Raw genomic sequence first — 22,724 nt, 5'->3', positions numbered from 1 at the left:
AGGCTGCTTCAGCTCCACGTTATTTTTGTCTACGATCCAAGTTCCCTCACACTCCACATGGCTCTTTTCAGTACAGGAGCCTCTAGCTTTCAGAACTTGGCGTCCCTATGTAGGGAGCACTATGTCACTTCGCTATTCTGCCCACTTGCTGTCCTGGATCTCAGACCTTATCCTTTCAGCAGACTTTGGGTGGGTATTTGACTCTTTTTTGGCGAGACACAGGAAATGAGCAAGTATGTGAAAACCTTCAAATGGGCACTCCCGAAAAGCAGCAAGAAACTCCAGAAAGCCCCACGGCCTCTTGTAAAATACAGCCTGGAGCTCAGGGAATGTCTGGAGCTTCTCCCTGGGGAGCTTTTTCACACTTTGGAGCATCCTTGGAGGAAACCACAGGAATCTGGAAGGACTTTCCACTATAGGAGACATCAGGAGAAACTACCTTCTGACCCACCTCGATATTGGAGGCATCTGTTTCGTTTGTGCTTCTCCGTTTCCTGCCCCGTTTCGGGTAGCCATTGATCTTACACTCGTAACAAGCCTCTGGGGAGAGTGAATTGTCATCCATTTCACCACTGACAGGTGGCTCTGGGTTTCCTCGGCCCATGCCCATTCCAGAAACACAGTGCCTGCAGCAGAAGGGGAGCGTAGATGTTTTTAATTAGAATGGGAAGACAAGGTAGGTGGTACAAGAGTTCTGGTGACGCCTGCTCCCTGCACTTGGGAGACACAGCCCTTGCTTGTCCGCTGGAGGATCAGCTAGTTCTGAGAACGACATTGAGGTCCTCTGTTTGGCCTCTAATTCCCAGTTCCCTGAATGTATTGATTTCTTTCTACTGCCTATCAAGACCCTGTCTTGCATATTTATTTATCTCTTCATTTCCAAACCTAACATGGAAAGCATTTTTCAGTACTTATACTGGGGAGGAGACACGGAGTGGAAACAAGAGAATAGTCGATGAGGGAGGCTATGTAACTTGGGAGGCTAAATAAAAATGGCTTCTTTTTATGAAACAGGCTCCATGGGAGTGAGCGAGGTATGAGACATCACTGTTGGGTTTCTTGCATTCCTCCACTTCCATCATTACTCTTCCTCACTCAAGCTTTGGAGCAATTGCTCCTATTCCTTGATGTGTCACTTTTGCTGATGCTACTGAGGATAAGAAGAAAGCTCCAGGTGATAATGAAGGTTAATGTAATAATAAACTATGATGATATGCAGTATATAAAATGCATGTATCAGAGCTTGCCCAACTGTGGGAAACTGTTTCAAGTCATTCAAAACCACTAGGGCCACTGGCTGTGACTCATGTGAAGATGGATAAACAAACCCATGCCCAAGAGAGAACTCGTTCAGCTGTTTTTCTTTGCCTTTCAGTTATCAAAGCCAAGTTATGGAGGGAGGCTCGAATGTTTCACAAGTACCTTGTTTTGTTATTCTGCTTACTATTTCAGAGGCCACTTGGAATGTGTATTTATCAAGCTCCTCTTTCCAAATGTGTTGAAACATTCAAATGGTCCTTAAAAGAATCTTTATTTGGGGGCAGAGTCCACTCTAGTGATTCAGAGGGGCCAAAACTGTTTTAAATGGGTAGATTTCTAACAATGGGTCATAATGTAGACCAAAGATTATTTATCTGTTTTTCTGTAATAGCTGATCTGCTCTTTAGAACTCATTTTCCTACATACCCTCAGGATTCAAAATACGTTGCCAATGAACAGAATATCTGTTGTATTTCAAAGCAATTTATAGGTTCCTACTGTTTCCCCCAAACTTGCCAGAGTCCAATACACTTCCTTTCCTCTTTATCTTGCAACATGAAATATGTAGAAACAATACAATGAATGAACTGATAAATGCTCAGCCTGTGGGTGTGTGCGCATGCCTATACATTCACACAATGATTACATTATTCGGAGGTAAACTGCAAATTTGCAGGCTTTGGTTCCTTTCTCAGAACTCCTTTCCAGTATTTTCATATCCCGGGAGCACCACTTATAAGAAGTGTGACTACAAAATCCCACTGGCCAAAAGCCAGTTTAGAGTGTCACAATTTTTGCTGGGAAAAAATGGTTCTGGCATTAAACTATAAAGAATGAGTCTACTGAGAGCCAGACACAAACATCTGGGAATTTGTGTCCGATTGCTGGCATTCTGTGTGCTTCCCACGAAACATTCTTCTACCTACCCAGATCCAGAATGAATCACTTGATGTTTGTATGTCAAGAAATCAAAGACTGCTACATTAATAATTTGGTATAAGTGTGGATGTGTGTGGGGGTGTGTGTGTACATGTATGTGGGGGAGTACATAATGTATATATATATATTTAATGTCTACGTGTTCCTAATTAAAAAGTTAAAATGTGCACTTCCTCTCAGGACAGCTAAAACTAGGCGGACACCCGAGTCCAGATTAATTCAGCAGGAAAAAAGATTCAAACTTTGAAAACTTAACACTAAACTTTTAAATCACTGAGTAAACGAAAAATAGGCCTTCCCTGCCCCAACGCTTACACAGACATACCTAGAATTTGGTGAAGTGTTTTTTGTTTGTTTGTTTGTTTTTGTTTTTGTTTTTACCAGGAAAATACAGTAAGTGTTTCAATTCTCGTGCCCAATGCACCTTTGGTAATATTTAATGTACATTCAAGTCTGAAATGTAAAATATAATTTAAAACCTAAATGATCTCCAACCCAAAGGGATGTCTTTGACTTATCCTAACAGGAGCTAGATACAAAGGCATTTTAAGTCCAGATAGAATCCTCCCTGCCCCAGGAGAAGAGAGGAGCAGTAGTGTCCAGGGTGAGCCCAGTTCTGTCATGGGTTGGCAGAGGTGTATTTACAGAGAGACGAATCACTTCCCAACAAGATGTGAAGATCAAGAGAATGAGATAGAGAAGTCATATAGCGAGATATTTACGATGTAGTTTCATTACTCTGTTTGATGTTTCCAGAAATCCAGATGCTTCCTTTCAAATAAAATAACCTAAAACTTTTGCCAAGCTAACTGGAATTAATTTTAGGATTACAAAAAGCATAGTTCTCCTCTACTAGGACAGGTAATGTTGAGTTCAGTAGACTTAATTATATTACGAATGACAGAATTTCCAACCACGACCAGGAAGAGCAGTGCTTACCCTTGGCCTATGCGGAAGTAACCAGGTGGACAGCCACACAGGTAACCGCCCTCGGTGTTGGAACAGCCATAGCTGCAGGGGGCCTGCGAAGAGCCACATTCATTGATGTCTTGGCATCCTCCACTGAACTGTTCATACTGGAAGCCGGCGGGACACATGCACTTGTAGCTCCCCAGGGTGTTGTGACAGGAGGCTCCTCCGCAGATGTGAGCGCTGAGGCATTCGTTTTCATCTGCAGGGAAAAGAAGAAGCGGCATGTGTGGCAGCAGCCAGAGATTTCTATTGAGGACATTGGATCTGGCCCCTCGCTGCCGGCCAGCTGGCCCTCAGCTAGGCTCTCAGGAAGGGAAGACAGGCAGAGGTGGCTGGGTGGGGAGAGCAACAGCAGAGGAAGATGCGGGCATGGATGTGGCTTTTTGCTATGTTGTGAGTAAACATGGAAGATGAAGTCAAATGCACCAGGCAGAGGGCATTAGAGGATGGCATTCTGAGAACCAGCAGACTCCAGTTCTCATCAGAAGTCAACACTGGTATCTTCTGCTCCATGGAAACATCCAGTCATAAACCAACATGGTGCTGGTCCATAGCTAGGATTTAGGGTTCAAGGTGGGAGGGAAGGAATCTTGCAGTTCTCTGCGCCCTGGCTTCACAAGTGCCCAGCAAGGAGACAAATATCTCAAAAGCAGAGATCAACCATTTTCCCACAGGCTGCTTTCCCTGTCCGCCTATTTCAGGATGTGCCGATCTGGCAAGGGCTGATATCCTGCCCCAAGTGTCTGCCCCATTTGGACTTCCTTTTCAAAAATCTGCAAAAGCCCCCAGGTACTTGTTCTGGGAGATGAATAATGCCTTCTGGTATGTCTGCTCCCATCACTGAATCGGCCCCCTCCTTATTCAAACCAGCCTCCTGCCCAGAGTGTCTGAGCCCTGTCTAAAACTAAGTGTGGCTGGAAGAGAATCGGTGCAGACTTCACGAGCAGTAATTGGGGAAAACCCACAAGAGAGACAGAAGCTGTAGGACTGGCTACCCACAGGGACCTGCCAAGTCTGATGCTAAGAAGCAGGAAAAAGAAATCTTACTTAAAAAAATCAACTAGAAGGGAGAAAACCATGAGTTTCTCATTATTTCTGATTTATAATTTTTGGAAGTCTCTAATATATTTTTGTAGACCTGCCTTTGCAGGGCAGGTTGGAAACTTGCTGGTAAGACGTTTCTTAACTGCCATAGCCCATTTTCAGCCGTACGTTCATTTGAATGTAGATAGATTGGCCTTCTCTTAGTGAATACCCAATTCCTATGGAAGCGAGGAAGGGGAAGCAAATGAATGTTTATTAGATACCTGTTTTATGATAGATAGGATACAGGCATTGCCCATTCATTTCCCTAGCTTTCCTAATAATCCTGAGAAAGCGGTATATTCTCTGTTTTACAGCTGAAGAAAGTGAGGCTCAGAAAGCTCTTCCAAGATGTCATAGCCAGCAGCAGCGGGGCAGAAATTCACAGCCAGGTCTGTTGGACTGCAAAGGCCATCCGTGTGCTTTCCTTTATACCACAGTGCCTCTCAAGAGATGCTCCACATTTAAGCTGGTGCTTCCTTTCTCCTGTAATACGTTTACCTTCTTTGCTAAGGCAGATTCATTTATAAAGAAAAACACTATTTCTCAAAAAATCTATTTTTTCTTTTTTTTAAAATTAGAAAACAGGTGGATAAAAGTGGTGGGGAAGGATTCTCACTTGTCTATATTTAGTATATACTCATATTTCCTTTCTGCCTACCTTCCTTCCTTCCCTCCTTCCATGCCTCCCTCCCTCCCTTCCTCCCTCCCTCCCTCCCTCCCTCCCTTCTTTCCTTCCTTCCTTCCTTCCTTCCTTCCTTCCTTCCTTCCTTCCTTCCTTCCTTCCTTCCTTCCCTCCCTCCTTCCTTCTCTCTTTCCCTTCTTCCTTCTCTCTTTCCCTCCTTCCCTTCAGCTACAGGTCTTTGACCTTAACTTTGCCTGTCTGAAGATGTTTTGTATCCAAAGACCTTCAAGTCTCCACCCAAGGTCACTTGGGCACCAGGCCTCTTAAAATGGAAATAACAATTTTCTCTTTCTCATTCTTCCCTTTCTCTTTCTGTGCTCAACACATTGTCTGTGTTATTTCTCCTTATTTTAAATTGAGGACGAAGTGTGCAATAGAGAGCAACAGAAACCATTGGCACCAAGCTCCATGTCAAACAAAGAATGAAGAACCAAGCATATTTACTTCAGTGGAGAGAAGACCCCTGGGCTGATGTCTTCTTGCTCCTCCATGTCCATCCTCCACCCTCTCCACCTGCTCGTGGCTCCACGTGGCTGATCTATGGAGCATGAGCAAGCTCTGTTCCCCTGTCCCCCACTTTTGGTTGGCCTCAGCCATCTGTTTCTTGCTGGGACCCTGACTAATAAAACCTGCAGGGCGTGGGTATATGAGGGGGAAGACTTGTCATTCTTAGAGTTATTCTGTGTCTTTTCCTCCAAAGAGCAGAAGTAGGACCAATGGTGAGAAATTAGAGGGAGGAGAAATGATTTTTTTTTATACCAAAAAAAGACATTTCTAAGTATTAGAAGCTGTCTACACATAGATTGGGCTATCTTGGGACACAGTGAGTGCCCTTCAAGGTGATATTTAAGCCAAACTGGGATAAGCAAGGAAGTTAGAGAAGGATTTACATATTAGGAAAGAGGGAAGGCTAGATCTAAGGTTCTTTTTAACTTTGAGCATCTATCTGTGTTACTACAATGATCAAGAGTTCTCCCCCTCCCCTTCACATTCTTTTATATTTTATTTTACATTTTCTTCCCTCCTTGAGAATTTAATAAAGTTTAAATTAAACTTGCTTATCTAGGTTGGAGAGGTAGGATGGAGTAGAGCACAGATTAAAATAAGAAATTGGCAAATATTCAGTGTTTACAGTTTAAAAAACAGCATGTTTGTGCACTTGCCCTTTGTATCAATATACAAACATCACGATTTGGTTAACATGTCTTGCACTCTTCCTGACCTTTTTCATCCTCTGCACTCTGGAGCAAATGACTCCACAAGGAATTTTTTTACACTCCAAAATATTTGTTTTATTCTTCCAGTTGGTACTTAGATTGGCGAGGGTTTTGTTTGTTTTATAAAAAGAGACAATTCGAGTTTTATCAAAATAGCATTAAAGTCTGAAAACCACTCCTTAAAAGTGGATTGAAACCCACCACTCTGTCCTCTAAAATCAAAGGTTTCAGCATCCAGATTGCACTGTTCATGTTAGCTGTGGCCTTAAGGGAGTACCGACAGGAAAATTCACAAAGGCAGGATGGGCTTTCCTTTACTCACTTTCTCTAGAGGAAAATGGGTCAACTCCGTCTATCTGCAAGCTAAATTTTTGAAATTTACTTCTAGAAAGCAATGGAATCGGTGGCCTCCTTACCCCAAAGAGTGAACTTTCAGCCACCTGGGAGTGAGGATCCAGGAAGGGCTGGTCTAAGAGATTTCCTCTGTTTCTTGTGGTTCTGGGGAAGCTATTTTAGCCCAAGGCAATACTCATTCTAGATAACTCTAATTCTCAAGATTTATGAGGGCAATTTGGCAGCTGGAGGCATTAAGAACCCCAAACTTCTTCTGACTTCTAAATCAACTTATTTTTTTAGAGTGTCCAGCCGGGAGATGATCTTCACAAGACTAGAGCAGAATCTCCAAGACACTAGTGCATGGCCTGGTCGCCTCTACTATCCTCAGACTGATGGTAGGAGGAGGAGGAGAAGGTACAGGAGCGACATACCTTTCCTCTCTTATGTTTCTTCACTTAGCTCCAGCATTATTAAAAGGACCTAAATAGGCCGGGTGCAGTGGCTCACGCCTGTAATCCCAGCACTTTGGGAGGCCAAGGCGGGTGAATCACGAAGTCAAGAGATCGAGACCATCCTGGCTAACACGGTGAAGCCCCGTCTCTATTAAAAATAAAAAAATTAGCCGGGCGTGGTGGTGGGCGCCTGGTAGTCCCAGCTGCTCAGGAGGCTGAGGCAGGAGAATGGTGTGAACCCCCGGGAGGAGAAGCTCGCAGTGAGCCAAGATCGCACCACTGCACTCCAGCCTGGGCGATAAAGCGAGACTCCGTCTCAAAAAAAAAAAAAAAAAAAAAAAAAAAGACCTAAATAATTAGAACAGAAAGGTTCATAAACGGGGTACTGGATCAACGTAGTTCACTCTGGAAGTTCTGTGAACAATGTCAGAAACTGATGATTAACATCAAAGACCTCCCTGAGCTGCTAATGAACAAAGACATTTTGATTAAAACCAGATAGCTAGCCAGAGACTTGCGCAGTCTAAACTCCTATAGCACAGGGGTCACTTCAGTCAACCCGACGCACCACTGCAAAGCTGTCCTGTGTAGAATCAAACTAGATGACTGAGATGATTTTGATAAATGAAAACACACCAAATATGTCTTCATCTGCATGAAAGTGAACCATTGCAATGCAGAGCCTGCACCCAGGAAGCAGTAATTCTTTGAGTTTTTGCTAAGGAGGGCTCTACCGAATAGTGTGGCAACCAGAACAGGTTACCAAAGCACCAAGCTTGCAGTGGCACTCCACAGACACTTGCTGAATGAACAAAAACAAGTGAATGTGACACTTGAAAGGCAGCTCTAATCAGAAAGTTAAGAGTTGTGGATTCTAGTTCCAAGCATGTCACTAAATAACTGAGCAAGGACATATTACCTTCCCTTTCTGGACTTCTAGGTCTTTATCTGTAAAACAACGTGCCTGAGCGAAACGGCTTCTGGTATCCCTCCAAACTCACAATGTTTTGATTCTGTGATGTGCATTAAGAGTTATTTTCCCATGACATTGTAGAATCAAAGATGACATCATTTCAATTTAATGAGAGAGTCTGTAGCTCTCCCTTAATTATCAAAAGAACTTAGCAATCTTGGAAAAAAAAAAAAAAAAGAAGAAAAAATCTTGCTGTGTCTCCTGCTTGCACTCTACCCCAAAATGTGTAGAGCTGAACAGAACTACTTTGGCTTTTTCAGGCCAAAAGTCACTCAAAATAGCCTCTGGCTGGCTGATATTTTTCAGTCATAAGTAAGATTTTTTGACCCCTGATGTTAACATAACTCAAGTGTGGGCTGAGGACTAGCAGTGCAGTAGGAGGGTGGAGGATACTGGGCTTCAAGAAATTCTGGGGGCATTTCATTTCAGATGCTCTCAAAGTATCCTTGATTACAATTTTTTTTTCTTAGTTTGCTGTTTTGCAAAGACTGTTACTTCCCTTGGGTTTCAACCAGGTTAGGGCAATTTTAAATGAGTATTTGTTGCTTCAATAACACATTTACAGCTTCAGAAAGAAAGCAGTGTTTTGCTTCATAGCAGCTGATAGCCATGCATCTTGAGAGTGAGGAAAAGTTACTTGCCAACACACTGGTTCCACTGGTAGTGCTGGAGGTAGCCCTGGGGGCAGCTGCACCGGTAGCCCCCGATGATGTTCTGGCAGCCGTGCTGGCAGCGGTGGTTACCCTCGCACTCGTCCACATCTGAAAAAGAAGCAGAGCCACCATGATGCCAACTCAACATCTCTCTCTGAAGCCACACAGATTCTAATAAGAAATCTGGCCCCTACACATCCTACACATTATTCTACCACCAAAAAATTCAAGAATATCTCTTCTGGAACTGCTGCTAAGTCCAAGGAGAAAAAACATTCAGAGAGCCCTGGCAAAGTCTACAAATAAAAATGATCAGGAAATTAGTGCAAAGTCCAAGGCACTCTCTGGGACAGCTCTGTAAGTTATAAGTTATTTGTGTTTGCTGGTTTTTTTTTTTTTTTTTTTTTTTTTTTTTGGTGCCACAATTCGAAACCAAAATGTGTCAAAGCCACAATGAACTCCTAAAAATATCATTTAAACTTTTAATTAAACGTCACCAGAAGAGCTATTCCTCATATGTTTAGTCCACATGGGAGAAATCCCTTTATGGCTCCGGACCCAGTGACCAGAAAATTAATGAATCAAAGTCAAGAGTCTGCCTATTTTTCTTGACTGAGTTATTCCCTATTAGGTTAAATTAAAAACGGAGCAGAAAAGGTCTTGAAATACTTAGGAAAGGCATGTGTGTTAGACACAAGCATGAGACAAAACATGAATCTCTAAGATACAGGACCTGTGCACACTGTTTTAGCTGGCTGCCCCCCTGGGCTCAGATCTGCTATCTCATAGAGGCCGATGATGAAGGTGCCGATAGCCACACATGCCACCGCCACAAGGATTTACCAGCTGGATCGCAGCTGAGGTCTCCACCCACCTTCACAGCTGGAGCCGGTTTGATCAAGTGAGAATCCCCGCTGGCATTCACAGGTGAAGCTTCCAGGAGTGTTCTGGCAAATGCCCTTAGACCCGCACAGATTGATGTCAGAGGTGCATTCATTGTTATCTATGAGAAGCAGTGGGGGCAAAGATGAGTTAAAATTCCCCAAAGCTCTCTTTGTATCGTTGAAAAGAAAGTTAGAAGGATGACTCAGAAAAGACCAAATAAAGCCAACAACCCTTCACATACATGTACAGGTGTGCTCACACATACACGCACTCATATATTTCTTTGAGCTTTTGTTTTCTTATCCCAACAGCAGAGGAAACAGAAAATAATCCCTTGAAAGAATCGCTACATTCCATGTAGGATTTTTCCTCTCCTACTCACCAATGCAGGCCGTATGGTGCTGGGTAAATCCGGGAGGACATTTGCATGTGAAGCCGCCAATGGTGTTAACACACAGGAACTGGCAGTTGTGTTGCTTGGTTGCACACTCATCAAGATCTATGAGAAAATGCAAGATAGGCATTTGAGTCAAGTCAACAAAACAGGATCAGGGAAGCCGCCCCTATGAAGCAGCTCCAAGTTTGATTTGGAAGTCTCAAATGACCCTGACTAGAAAGAAGCCACAGCAAAAAGGCAAGGAGAGACACAGGGGGTAAAGATCTGAAAGATAAAACAAGGTGTCCATTTAGACCCTCCCCTCAAAAAAATTAGACAGATCTTTGGGGGATCCAAGAAAACACAATTCTAATAGGAGAAATGCAGGAATTCCTCGACAAAGGAATTTCAAATAAATCATGACATTTTAAACAAATTTTTAAATGAAGTAAAAGATGAATGATTCTGCAAATTTTCCAGAGCATTGAAAAGATCTATTTAAGTTAAAACATAAAGAGAAATGTTGAAGCTGGAAATTAATTTGCTGGCTTAGTTCTTTTCTGTTTGCTGTTTTTAATCTACTCAAATGAAGTTGTCAAAAACAAAATCTGATTTCTTTAATTAGGGATTCTTCTTAGGATAAAACAAACTTGAGCAATCAGGAAGGAAACAAAGCAAAGGAAAAATTCATTTTAATAGCTAAAGGCACTTTAGTAAAACTGCCTCCAGGCCGAGCGTGCTGTATTCCCAGCACTTTGGGAGGCCAAGGCAGGCTGATCACTTTGAGCTCAGGAGTTTGAGACCAGCCTGGGCAACATGGCAAAACCTGTCTCTAGTAAAAACACAAAAATTAGCTGGGTGTGGTGCTGCGCACCTGTAATCCCAGCTACCTGGGAGGCAGAGGTTGCAGTGAGCTGAGATCGCACCACTGCACTCCAGCCTGGGCAACAGAGTGAAACTTCGTCTCAAACACAACAACAACAAAAATAAATAAAGAAAAACAAAAATCCAAAACTGACAACTGCGTCCAGTGTTTATCCAACATTGTTTCCCACATCTCCATAAAGCCCTCTGCTTTGACCAGGCCTCTTTCCTCAATGCCTCAACTTCTAGTTGCATTCTTAACTCCAATGTTATTTCAAACTATCAAGAGATGAAATGCTGTGTTCTAACTTCTAGCTAAATTTTAATGATAATTTAAAAACTGCCACATATTCAGGAAAAAAACATTAGTGACTTTATTTTATCACAGATTCAACCACTATGCCCCCACCATCTGCACAACTGTGTTGGAGCTACAGATCAAATCACTAGCTTTGCCAGTGACTGCTTCCACTCCACAGGGCCAGTTCCTGGCTAGAGTAACGTCTAGAGTGGACCTACACTGAGAGACCCTTCCAAGACCTGTCCTAGTTCTGGCTTCTCTTACAATGCAGCCCGTCCTGTGCTCTTTCCACTGCTGAGAGCTTCACTGATATGCACTCTCTGTTCAGCTTTCTCAGAGCCTGTGGACTGGTTTCTCCTATCTATGGCCCAAGGAGCTTGGCTTGAGCATCATGACACATTGGCTGAAGCTCACCTGCAACAGGTGAGGAAGATGACTCAGTGATTTCTCCTAACACTATTTCATGAGTACAGCACATGAAGAACAGCAGCACTCGCTGCTCTTGCCTCCAAGAATGGCCTTCCTCCTCTTCTCCCCTCTAATCTGCATCCCACCCATCTCTCATTGGGGATGTGCTGCTCCCATACTCCTCCCACGGCCACCCTTCTGGCCTCTTCCTTCTCAGTGTCCATGGTGCAACTATCTGCACTATTCATTTGATATTTAGTTATACATACCAAGTAAGTGGAAGAATTTGAACCTTATGAGAAAAAATAGGAAAAGGGACAAGTTGTGAGTGGACATGTAAAAATTACAGTTGCTCTTTGCACTCCTAAAGCCATAAACAGAACTTTATTGATGCATTTTCATTTTTCATCTTTTAATTGCTAGAAACTTTTGAGAATTTTCTGCCCCCAGAGGTTAGAAAAAATGCTATAAATTTGTTTTGCTTGTTACAGATAATATATACAATGAGACATATTTTCCCCTTGAATTTGGTTCTTCATTTATACGAATACATTTATGGCTCTGAGTTATAGCTTCACATTGCCTAGAACTCACAGTGACCCCAGATGTAAAATAAGTTCCACATTTGAGAAGAACAAAGCTATGAGCAACTGTTCATTTAAGATGGTTAGAATGTGTAAGTAGGTCTCTCAACTTCCTCTCCCCAAACTACAGGATTAGACAGGCTTTGTGCTGCACAGGAAGGCCTCAGGCAGTTGCCCATGATGTCATCCTCTATTACATGCCTCTTAACTCTCCCTTTCAGCAGACACAGGAAAAAGGTCAAGAGCCCAACTTCTTGCTGCTCTCCACTTCTCTCCTCTCCCCTCCTCCAATCTGGATCCTATCCATCTCCGTGGGGATGTGCTTGTCCCACCCTCCACCCTTCTAGCCTCTTCTCAGATTCAGTGGTATACACAGCTGTGTCATTCATTTGATATTTAGTTATATATACCAAGTAAGTGGAAGAACTTAAGTTTTATGAGAAAAAAATAGGAAAAAAAGACTCCACTCTACCCTTTACCTTCCTTACTTCTGTACGTTTCTATAAATTTCCTTCAAAGTTTCATGGCATGACATGATATCTCTTGGTCTACCACTTGGTCTACCTTTTCTTCTCCAAATCTCTCATTTTGCAAATTATTGTTAAGTATGACTCACTAGTGCTATTCACTAAATATAACATTCTTATTGTTGAAGAAGATGTTTATAGGAGTAAATTTACACCAAAAAATTTTTGCAAAGGATAACTTCTGGTTGAGAAGGGATTTCTGCCCAGAGTTTTGCTGGTTCTTAATTCTGCGTGATATTTATGTCTCAGGGAAGCTCCTAGAGGGCAGAAATGGACTTTTTCTGCAGAACAAAAATCTGGATACAGCACCTAATTCATTTGGCACCATGTCCTCTAGGATCATGGCACTGATTATTCCGAGGCAGGACCTCCCTGGAAACCTGAACTATACAGCTATAAAGAATAAACACAAAAACCAGAAAGCAGAGAGGTCACCAATTAAGAATCTGCCCCACTAGAGCCACTGAGAACTGGCCCTGCTATCTCTGAGACCGTCATGGATGGCTGCCATGGATGCCCAGGGGGCATGCAGTGAGGATGGCTGCTCCCACGGGTCCTCCACAGTCTCCCTGGCTTTAGCCTCCCTCCCTCCAGCATAGGAGGTAGGTCCCATGGAGGCATTAACCCCAGGGAAGCACCTCCCGCCTGCAGAGCAGGTCTTTCGGCTTGCCTGTGGAGTCCTTAAGGGCAAAGGAATGCAGCCATATGTCAGGAGCTAGGTGAGAGGCAATGGTCAATTCTACTTTACCTTTGCAGCTCCTTCCATCCTCTTGCAGAATGTAGCCTTTCGGGCATGAACACTGGTAACTCCCTTCTGTGTTTTTGCAGATAAAATTGCAGGGTTTGGGAGCCTGGTTGCACTCGTTCAGATCTACGATCAAAGAAATACCGTGTGACTGTGCATCTAAAAATGATGTCTACATGCTCAGTTTCCACAGGGTCTAACAAAGAATTTTAGTTTTGGGGAAAGAAAAAGTAAACTCTGTGTAGACTTGGATGATTGTCCTATGCTTTCCTATGAAACTGCATAGACTTTTTAGATTTTTAGCTTTGGGTTTTTTTTTTTTTTTTTTTTTTTTACCCCATAATCTAAAATTTCCACTTGAGGATAAGCCATCAGAAATAGACACTTACCTACACAGGAAGTCCCAGTTATATCTGGAGTGTACCCAGTTTTACAAATGCAATGATACGATCCTCTGTCATTGACACACTCCCCATTTCGGCAAACATCATGAATAACCTTGCATTCATCGATATCTGTAATTTAACAAATATAAATTAAGATAACCAATATATCATAAAATTGACAACATTAATATGCAGGGGGTCACTTCAGTGTACATACTAATAAATTGTCTTACTATATTTTGGGCCTAAGAAATTAAACCAGTAAAGATGACAGCATAAATTTAATATGTAACAGTAGCTATATCAAAAGGCAAACAATTAACTTCATTAGACTATAATTGATAAAATAATTCAGCTACAGAAAAACTTTAAAAACAATTGGTCTTCCAAATGTATATTTTTCTCTTCTGGGTCCATAGAACAGCCAGCCCATCTAAACATATTTGGCTTTTTGTGTCATCTCATGCCATTAAGCTTGCCTCCTGCTGATATCTCATAAATGAATCACAGAAGCAGATCCTTTTGATGAGGAAACCCCACTTCCCCCCTAATATTGCATGCTCAAAATAAGAAGTAAGGTTTCTTTCTTTTTTTTTTTTTAACATTATTTTTGTTGTATTTGTGGTTAATCCTGAAAAAGTTCAAATTACATAATATTGGGGAAATGAGATGAACTTCTGTCCTCTGATGAGGGAGAAAACTAACCAGGGCTCTGAGGTGGATGACAGCGCTGGGTTTTTGCAACCTGCTAAGGAAGGGAGACCCTTACTCATGGCTCTACCACAGAGAGAAAGATTGGGTCAACATGCACTGTTGAGCATTAAGGCCACTGTCCTCCATATCTTGACCCATTTACCGCCTTACTGGTTGGCGAAGTGCCAATACAAGCACTTTCCACGTGGGTTTGCAGCCCTTGACTGCCAAATAACCATTTTATACCAACAGCTGGGTGTATCTGACCTTTACAAGTCTACTCTAAAGTGCAATTTAGCATACTCTTATTGGTCTCTAGAAATGAGTTTTTTTTGACCATCTTATTGCTATATCCTCCAAAGAATCAAAAATTCCTTTTGGTCACTCCATCTTATCTTTCTAGGTCTGTTGTTTTTTTTTTTTTTTTTTTTAAGTCACCTCCAGTTTCGTTATTCTGCCTTCAGCTACATCTTTCCCATATAAACACAAATCCTTCTTAACCTCCTTCTTCCCCTTTCACTTCCAATTCCCTCCCAAGAAGCTCAAAAAAGCTCTCACCTTTTCTCAGTCCTTTTATGAACTAAAAACCAATTGTAGTTACAGTTGATAAACACAGGAATCATATTAGTGACAGGCCTAGAAATCTCTAGAGTTGCCTTAGACACTCTAACATTCTCCTTATCCTGCTTCAGTTAAGGAGCTTGTACTTTTCCAGATGCAATCGTGTTTAATTGCCAGGATATCAGCATGATTTATACTTCTTTTGTGCAATATAGTTTGGCCAGTTTTAGGAGTTCCACATCTTGGTGGACTGTTTTGGGCCTTTAATAATCATTTATTTCAAAGTTCATCGAAAAGCTTAAAAAATTATATTCCGAGTAGCCAACTGACTTATAGTAAACTTCCGTTGAAAAAGTTGAAGGCTTGCTGGAATGCAGAGGGAGAGTCCTCAGCACACACGGCTTAATCAAGTGGACCAAGGCCACTTTGGCAGCATGACCTCAAATGTCTAAAACTCCAAAATGAAGAATTTTTGTTGGCCTCAGCTGTGCAACTCAACCTAGCCACATATTGCAGATTCTGTATTTTCATCTGTTTTTCACACAGAAAACAAACAGATTCCCTGCAAGTATTTTTGGACTATAAATGAAGTACCTGCTCCGTTGGTCATGAATCCTCGGCCATGGGGACAGAGTTTCTTGAAAGCCACAGTCCCCTGGAAAGGGCAGATCTCACAGTGGGGACCCCAGCCTCTCCCTCCATCACAGCAGCATTCAGATTTGGTGACAGGGTTCCTGTTGCTGGAGCCGATCTGACACATGTTTTGTAGCACCTCTGTGAAGCAGTACCCTTCCCGATTGTCTGGAAGGGACATTATATGGCAAACGGGATGTCAGGCAATTTTAAGAGCAAACAAGGTATTAAAAATTTGGTCAGATATAAAAACCAAAAAAGGATGTAACACTTTACCCTGGGTGAGAAGAAGCAAGAGGGGAAAGCTGGAGACAGCAGTAAAAGAGAAAGGATGACGTCTGAGGGAAACAAATAAGACATTCAGTGAGTAGGTAGAAAGACATTGGCCTAGACAAGCTTATAACTCTCTCTGCTCCCAGAAATACAGGGGAATAGCCATGCTTACAGAGAGAGGGGCAGAGGAACATATGGAAGTGGATCCTGATCACCAAGGGCTTCAAAGGCAGCCAAGAAATTCCAAACAAGTGATTCAGGATCCAATTAGCAAAGGAAGAATTTAGCTGCAGGGTGGTGCTAAGCCCAATGGACAATCACAGTCACTACGGCATCTCCAAAATATGAACATTTTTTATCCCTCCTCAGATTTTGACATTTTCTTGTATTTCAAATAAGAGGTCTGGGTTTCCGGCAGCCCAGTGTGGAGGCTGAGCTTAGGAAAGCATGCTGCCAACTGTACTCACCGAGGCACTCGTCCTGGTTGGGGCTGGCGGTAAACCCGTCATTACACTCGCAGGTGTAGCTCCCACGGGTGTTGAGGCAGCGCCCATTCTCACAGATCCCTGGCTTCGTCTGACATTCATTCTCATCTGTTTCATTTTATTGAAGGACCAAAAACAAGAAGAGTCATCTGACTATTTTATAGAGGATGGAGCTCCTTCCTTGGTTCCTTCCTTCCTCCCTCCCTCCTTCCCTCCCTTTGTTCCTTTTTCTTTCCTTCCTCCCTTCCCTCCCTCTCACCTTCCTTCCCTCTCTCTCATCTTTCCTTCTTAACTTAGCTTTTGAATCACTAATCTGTTCACATGGCTCAAAATTTAAAAGGCATGAAAGAGACTTCATTCATTCTTAACTGTTTGGTTCCACTGAAGGACTGAAAACAGAAAGAGCCATCTGAATCTTTTATAGAATAGATTTTCTTCCTTCTTTCCTATATGGTTTGTAAATAGCTTATCTCTTCACAGGGTTCAAAATTAAAAAGGTACAAAAGGGGATTCAGCAAAGGTACCCCTTTCATTCCCTATTTCCCAGACACCAAACTCCTCTCCTGAAAAGCAACCAATTCTGGGGCCAATTTCTAATGTATCCTTCCAGAGCTGGATTATGCATATAAAAGCAAATACATACATAATGTACATATGTGTGTGTGCACTTCTGATCTTTTAAAAGCATAACTGATAGCATTTTATATACTTAAACATAGATGGTGGCATTTTATGCGCACTTACATTTTTCATTTAGTAAAATTTGAATCTTTTCATATTTGGACACAAAAAGGACTCTCAAAAGGTTATTTCAAGTGAAGAGGGAAAAATGTGAATATCAGCATATGAAAGAAATATTTTAATACATATTAGAATAATGTCTATAATGGTCAACACTGATCTGGGGGAGTTTGTCTAGATTAATCTTGAGATCAATCTAGATTATATCTTCAATATAGGTTGTGTTTATTGTAATATTTGAACAATATTATTAAGAAATCATAAACTACAATTCAGTTTCCCAGGTTTAAAAAAACATTAAAATATCTACAGATTCTTAGAATTATCTGATGATTATTTAGAAAGATCAAAAATAATTTGCTGAAGTGCTTCCCTTCCTTTGAGAATAGTTCAGGGTCCCTCAGATGGAGCTCTCACTAGGAAAGACAGGAAGTTGGAAGGTGACATCCAGAACAGTGTTAAAACAGGTTCAAAACCCCAATGCCCAAGCCACCCCCAGACCAATTCAATCAGAATATCTGAGGTTGGACTCCAGCTCCCCAAGTGATTCCAAAGTGCAGCTGAGGTTGAGAATTACTGATCCAGGAGGATCCAGTGTGTGACAATTAATCTACATATTTTCTTTTTCTGTGCTTTTAGAGTCTGTTCTTTAATTACTGCTTCAGTCTGTATTGTACAGAGCAAAAGGGCAATGGAATTCTTAATCTTCTTGAATAACAACATAAAATATATCTTTATAACACCATTTATTTTTAAAAAGAAAGAGAATGCATGTGAGAAGGTTTTAATAATTTTCTCCTGTAATTATTATCTAAGCAGAGGTCAGGAAACTTTTTGTTAGGGTCAAATAGGAAATATTTTAGGCTTTGTGGGTCATATGGTCTCTGTTGCAACCACTTGGCTCTGCCATTGTGGCATGAAAGTAGCCACGGACAATATGCAAATGAATGGTTATATCTATGTTTAATAAGACTTTATTTATAAAAACACACAGTGGGCTGGCAGGCTGGAATTGGCCTGTAGGCTCTAGTAGTTTGCCAACTCCTGGTCTAAAGCTGAAGTTCTCAATGTTGGATCCATATTAGAATCAGCTGAGGAGCTTGAAAAAATCAGCGCCTGGATGCTACTCTCGACAAGACCAGATTTTCTGGAGGTAGATCCCAACGGTTTCGAGAGATTCCTGATTCAGAGGTACCTGACATTTGTATTCAATGTCAGGGCACCGGAAGCAAAGTTAAGTCAATAGGGAGGCATTCCAATGTGATGGGGAGAACTGACCCCCAAATCAACAAGAGAGTACAGAAAGTAAAGGAGGAGAATAGAGAAAAGGCAGGCTGTTCAAATCCTGGCAGCAAATGGGTTAAGAAAGTAGAGAAAGGCCAGCTCAGAGGGACAATGACAGTGCTCTTGGAATTCACAAATGATCACGAGGCAAGGGCACCACCAGGGAGAGTCTTGACATGAGGTAAGAGAACAAAATGGGTCTCACCAAGAACACAGTGTCACAAGAACATAGAGCCCAGGTTCCTTCTGTCCACTGTCACTTCTGATGCACTCAAAGCTCTTTCCACAGGGATCCTCTTACCTACACAGCCTTCTCCGTCAGGTCTCCGCTGATACCCGGGTCCACAGATGCACATGTATGTGCCAATGAGGTTCTTGCATTCCATTTGTTTTTCAGTACAGTCATGTTTTCCCTCTTCACACTCATCCTCGTCTGTAAAAAATGTACGATCACAAATTTGTCAAAGAAAATGCATATATCTGCCTTAATTACCTGACTTTTAAACATAAAATGTTAGTAAGTAACCAATTTTCATCTATGTTATTTCAGTTTTGGCTGTATTTCCTTCTGCTGTGTTGAGTATGATCTCTAAAGAATGGAAAGGAATCTTCTAACCACCTTTGAACTTGAAGAAATTGCTCCCTAATCAACTGATAACCTCTTCAAGAAGCATGATTCTAATCATGCTTTTTCTCCCTTCCCCTTCCTTTATTTTCTATTTATTTTTATTTTTATTTATTTATGTTTTTGAAAGAGTCCCTCTCTGTTGCCCAGGCTGCAGTGCAGTGGCCCGATCTCAGCTCACTTCAACCTCTACCTCCCAGGTTCAAGTGATTCTCATGCCTCAGCCTCCCGAGTATCTGGGATTATACAGGCATGCACCACCATGCCCAGCTAAATTTTTTTGTATTTTTAGTAGAAACGGGGTTTCACCATGTTGTCCAGGATGGTCTCAAACTCCTGGCCTCAAGTGATCCACCCACCTTGGCCTTCCAAAGTGCTGGGATTACAGGCATGAGCCATCGTGCCTGGCTGTCCCTTTCTTTATGTTTTATACTCCTTTGTTGAGGCATGATTTCTAATTCTTGTTGACTAATTGAACTAAAAGGGCCTCATATAACTATAATATAATGGATATATCTTAATATAACAATAATTATAACAGCATTATAATCACAATATATGATAATGCAATAATTATAATAACAGTACTATAACCATAATGGATTATAATAGAGTAACAAACCAACACTTACATTATGCAATAATTATAATAATAACACAATATATTGTAATATGATATTATTTTTTTGAGATGGAATCTCACTCCGTCATCTAGACTGGAGTACAGTGGCATGATCTCAGCTCACTGCAACCTCCACTTCCTGGGTTCAAGTGATTCTTCTGCCTCAGCCTCCCGAGGAGCTGAGATTACAAGAATGAGCCACTATGCCCAGCTAATTTTTGCATTTTTAGTAGAGGCAGGGTTTCACTGTTGGCCAGGCTGGTCTCGAACTCCTGACCTCAGGTGATCCACCCACCTTGGCATCCCAAAGTGCTGGGATTACAGTCATGAGCCACTGCGCCTGGCCAATATGACATTATTTTTATATGATAATATTAATAAATAGGATACAATAGTAGAATGACTATTTTATATACATACATATAAACATATATTCATTAAAATATAAAAACCATATATCTATATATGTTTATATATAGAACAAAATGGGTCTCGCCAAGAACACAGTGTCACAAGAACACAGAGCCCAGGTTATATATATAAACACAGAGCCCAGGTTTATATATAAACATACATATATATATATATATATATGGTTTTTATACTTTAATGAAAAGCCAAACATCTAAAATATCTTATTCTCTACTGGTTCTTCCCTCCTTCATTTCCTCTTCTGGACTTGGTTGGGCCTTCCTCAGTCTTTACTTTCTGTCCTATTGCACTTCTTTCTTTTTTATCTTTCCCTTTTACATGCTCTGAGCTGAGACATTTGAAATTTATTCTGCATATTATTAGAACTTTGCATTTAGGAAATTTCCCCACCCTTATGCAAAATTATATTTATGCCATCTTGAGAGAACAGGTGTCTGTTCATTTAAGATCTTGGTAGAAGCAAATCAGAGCTCTTCACAAGCAAACTCAATGATTACTGAAGTTTGTGAAATAGAGCCTAGTTCAGTGCTTAGGAAATTGCAGGTGTTCAGGAGGTGTTTTTCATGGAGATGGTTTAGCTAAAGTAGATTCCACGTGTTACCCCATTCTTGAAATAGAATATCCTTTGGTGTTCTCAGATCATTTTGTATATATAACCACCATAGCATTTATTACACTGTATTATGAGAACTTATTTATAACTGTCTCAATCTCTTCATATTGGGTCTTTTGAATGTGGGGAAATGTCTTTTTCTTTATATTCCCACATCTTGTAGAAATACTGGCATGTTGTGAGCATGCAATGCACAGTGAGACGTAATAGAGGATCTGTAGTGCAGTCCTCGACTTAAGGCTTGACGATGCTTCCAGCTACAATTTAGGGGGAAACGTGGCAGTGACAACCCCTGTATTGTCCATGGACTATTTATATTCCCCTACTAACGGAAGCTTTGAGGGACATCTCCCCTCACAGATAGAGTTAGAGCTTCCTGGCTTAGATGACCTTGAACACGATGACTCACCTCTGCACATCCTACGGTCTTCTCTGAGCACATATCCCACGGGACATTTGCATTCATATGACCCATAAGTGTTCACACATCGGAAGGCACAGAGCAGAGGATTCTGGGCACATTCATTTATATCTGCAGCAAAGGAGAGTAAGAAAATAAGGGATCATGGACAGCAACAAAAGGGAACCTACCAATTGAACAAAAACTCTAAAACTTTTACCAAAAGTTGCAATGCTTCCTTGTCATAAACATGAATGGACCAAGTGGTCTCCCATTTCCAGGAAATTATAAAATGGGTTGATTATTTTATATTTGGTATAAGTAGGGTGACTCTCCATTCCCGATTCTCCCAGCACAGTCCCAGTTTATGTTTGTTGTCCTGGTATAATTATTAATGATTATTTAGGTGGATGGGAAATTACAGGCCACTCAACATATGAGGGGCTTTTCTGAAATTCTGGCTTTGAAGGCTCAGGTTGACCATTTGTCACTCCCTACAGTTACATGGCGTGGGAATCAGTTTTGCCCCATTCCGCCAAAACAATTGTGGTCAGCACAGAAGCCAACTCCTCCAATATTGTTAACCACCTCTCTTTCCCCATACAAAGAGGCTCCTGTGAAATAACAGTGATTCTTCTGCCCAAACAAATAGTGTTCCAGATCATTTTATACTGACAGAGACACTCAGTTTACACAGATGCCCATGTTCAAACCTTAAATAGATGGGAATGAGTTTACCATTAATGGAAAAAGAGTGATTTCTGCAGACTGCAGAGTTTGGAACCATCAGAATGTGTTTTGGAAAAGCAGGATTAAAATAGACCATCTCAACTATCATGTTGCTCCCCAAGGCCAGTGCTGACTAAGAACATGAGTGAGAGCCCAGATCACGACTTAGTCACAACCTTTAAAGATTTACCACAACTCTAACAATGGGCATTGATGGATCATATATGATGAAAGCTCTCTTTGCTACCAACTTTATTCTCTGCCTTCACCTCTCCTTCATTCTTTCCTTAGGCCAGTGAGTCCCTACTTGAGAGTGTATCAGATCACCTAGAGGGCTGCTGGGCTCCACCCCACTCTCTGAGTTTCTGACTTGGATGAGGACTGACAATGTTCATTTCCAGTAAGTTCACAGGTGATGCTGATACAGCTGCTCTTGGGAACCATCCTTTGAGAGCCACTGTTCTAGACACTCCCTCCCTTTCCTTCTTTTCATACATTCCACCAGGCTTACGGATGGACACTTTTCAGACGCTTATATATTATAGGCAACCACTTTTGCTGTGATCGCTTCCAAATGGCTACAGGATGTTGGTGGGTATCTTAGTGTGCAGTGCTTCTAGAAACAGAAAAGTAGAGAAAAAGAGAAAAGAAAAAGAAAGGGAGCATGAGAGACAAACAGAAAGAAGGAGAAAGTGAGAGTAAGAAAGAAGGTATTAAACAACACGGGAGCATCTAAATATAAGTAGTAGGGAGACACCAACGAGAACTCTGTGACATACAGTGTAGATGTGCCATGAGCACACAACTGTAGCTTTCTTGGATATCTCTCTTTCCCTACAGAGAAGAGGCCACAAAAGAAGAATGAACAAATGGCCCATCAGGCCTAGATGATCTTTATTATATACACCCTGAGTTGTATTTAATATTAAGACTTGTAATAAACCAATTGTTCCCATGATCAGTACATATAATCAACTGTTCTCTGTT

At 41.5% G+C, this 22,724-nt stretch overlaps 1 protein-coding gene across 1 annotated transcript in view; it reads right to left on the bottom strand.

Annotated features, from left to right (window-relative positions):
* LOC116272788 (fibrillin-1) overlaps positions 1-22,724 on the bottom strand; it is a 236,939-nt gene that overhangs the window by 2,128 nt on the left and 212,087 nt on the right. The window contains exons 54-64 of the mRNA XM_031661595.1: positions 21,018-21,140; positions 18,618-18,749; positions 16,274-16,399; positions 15,495-15,701; positions 13,650-13,775; positions 13,264-13,386; positions 9,838-9,954; positions 9,445-9,573; positions 8,559-8,678; positions 3,139-3,370; positions 452-626 (exon numbers count right to left, since the gene is read on the bottom strand). Coding sequence (XP_031517455.1) covers positions 452-626; positions 3,139-3,370; positions 8,559-8,678; positions 9,445-9,573; positions 9,838-9,954; positions 13,264-13,386; positions 13,650-13,775; positions 15,495-15,701; positions 16,274-16,399; positions 18,618-18,749; positions 21,018-21,140 — 1,610 coding nt within the window. The remainder of the gene's footprint in view (positions 1-451; positions 627-3,138; positions 3,371-8,558; positions 8,679-9,444; positions 9,574-9,837; positions 9,955-13,263; positions 13,387-13,649; positions 13,776-15,494; positions 15,702-16,273; positions 16,400-18,617; positions 18,750-21,017; positions 21,141-22,724) is intronic.

Source organism: Papio anubis, unplaced genomic scaffold (genome assembly GCF_008728515.1).
Source record: "Papio anubis isolate 15944 unplaced genomic scaffold, Panubis1.0 scaffold20, whole genome shotgun sequence".
NCBI classification, from domain to species: Eukaryota; Metazoa; Chordata; class Mammalia; order Primates; family Cercopithecidae; genus Papio; species Papio anubis.
Note: the sequence above shows the minus strand (reverse complement) of the source record. Positions and strands in the feature narration are given on the sequence as shown.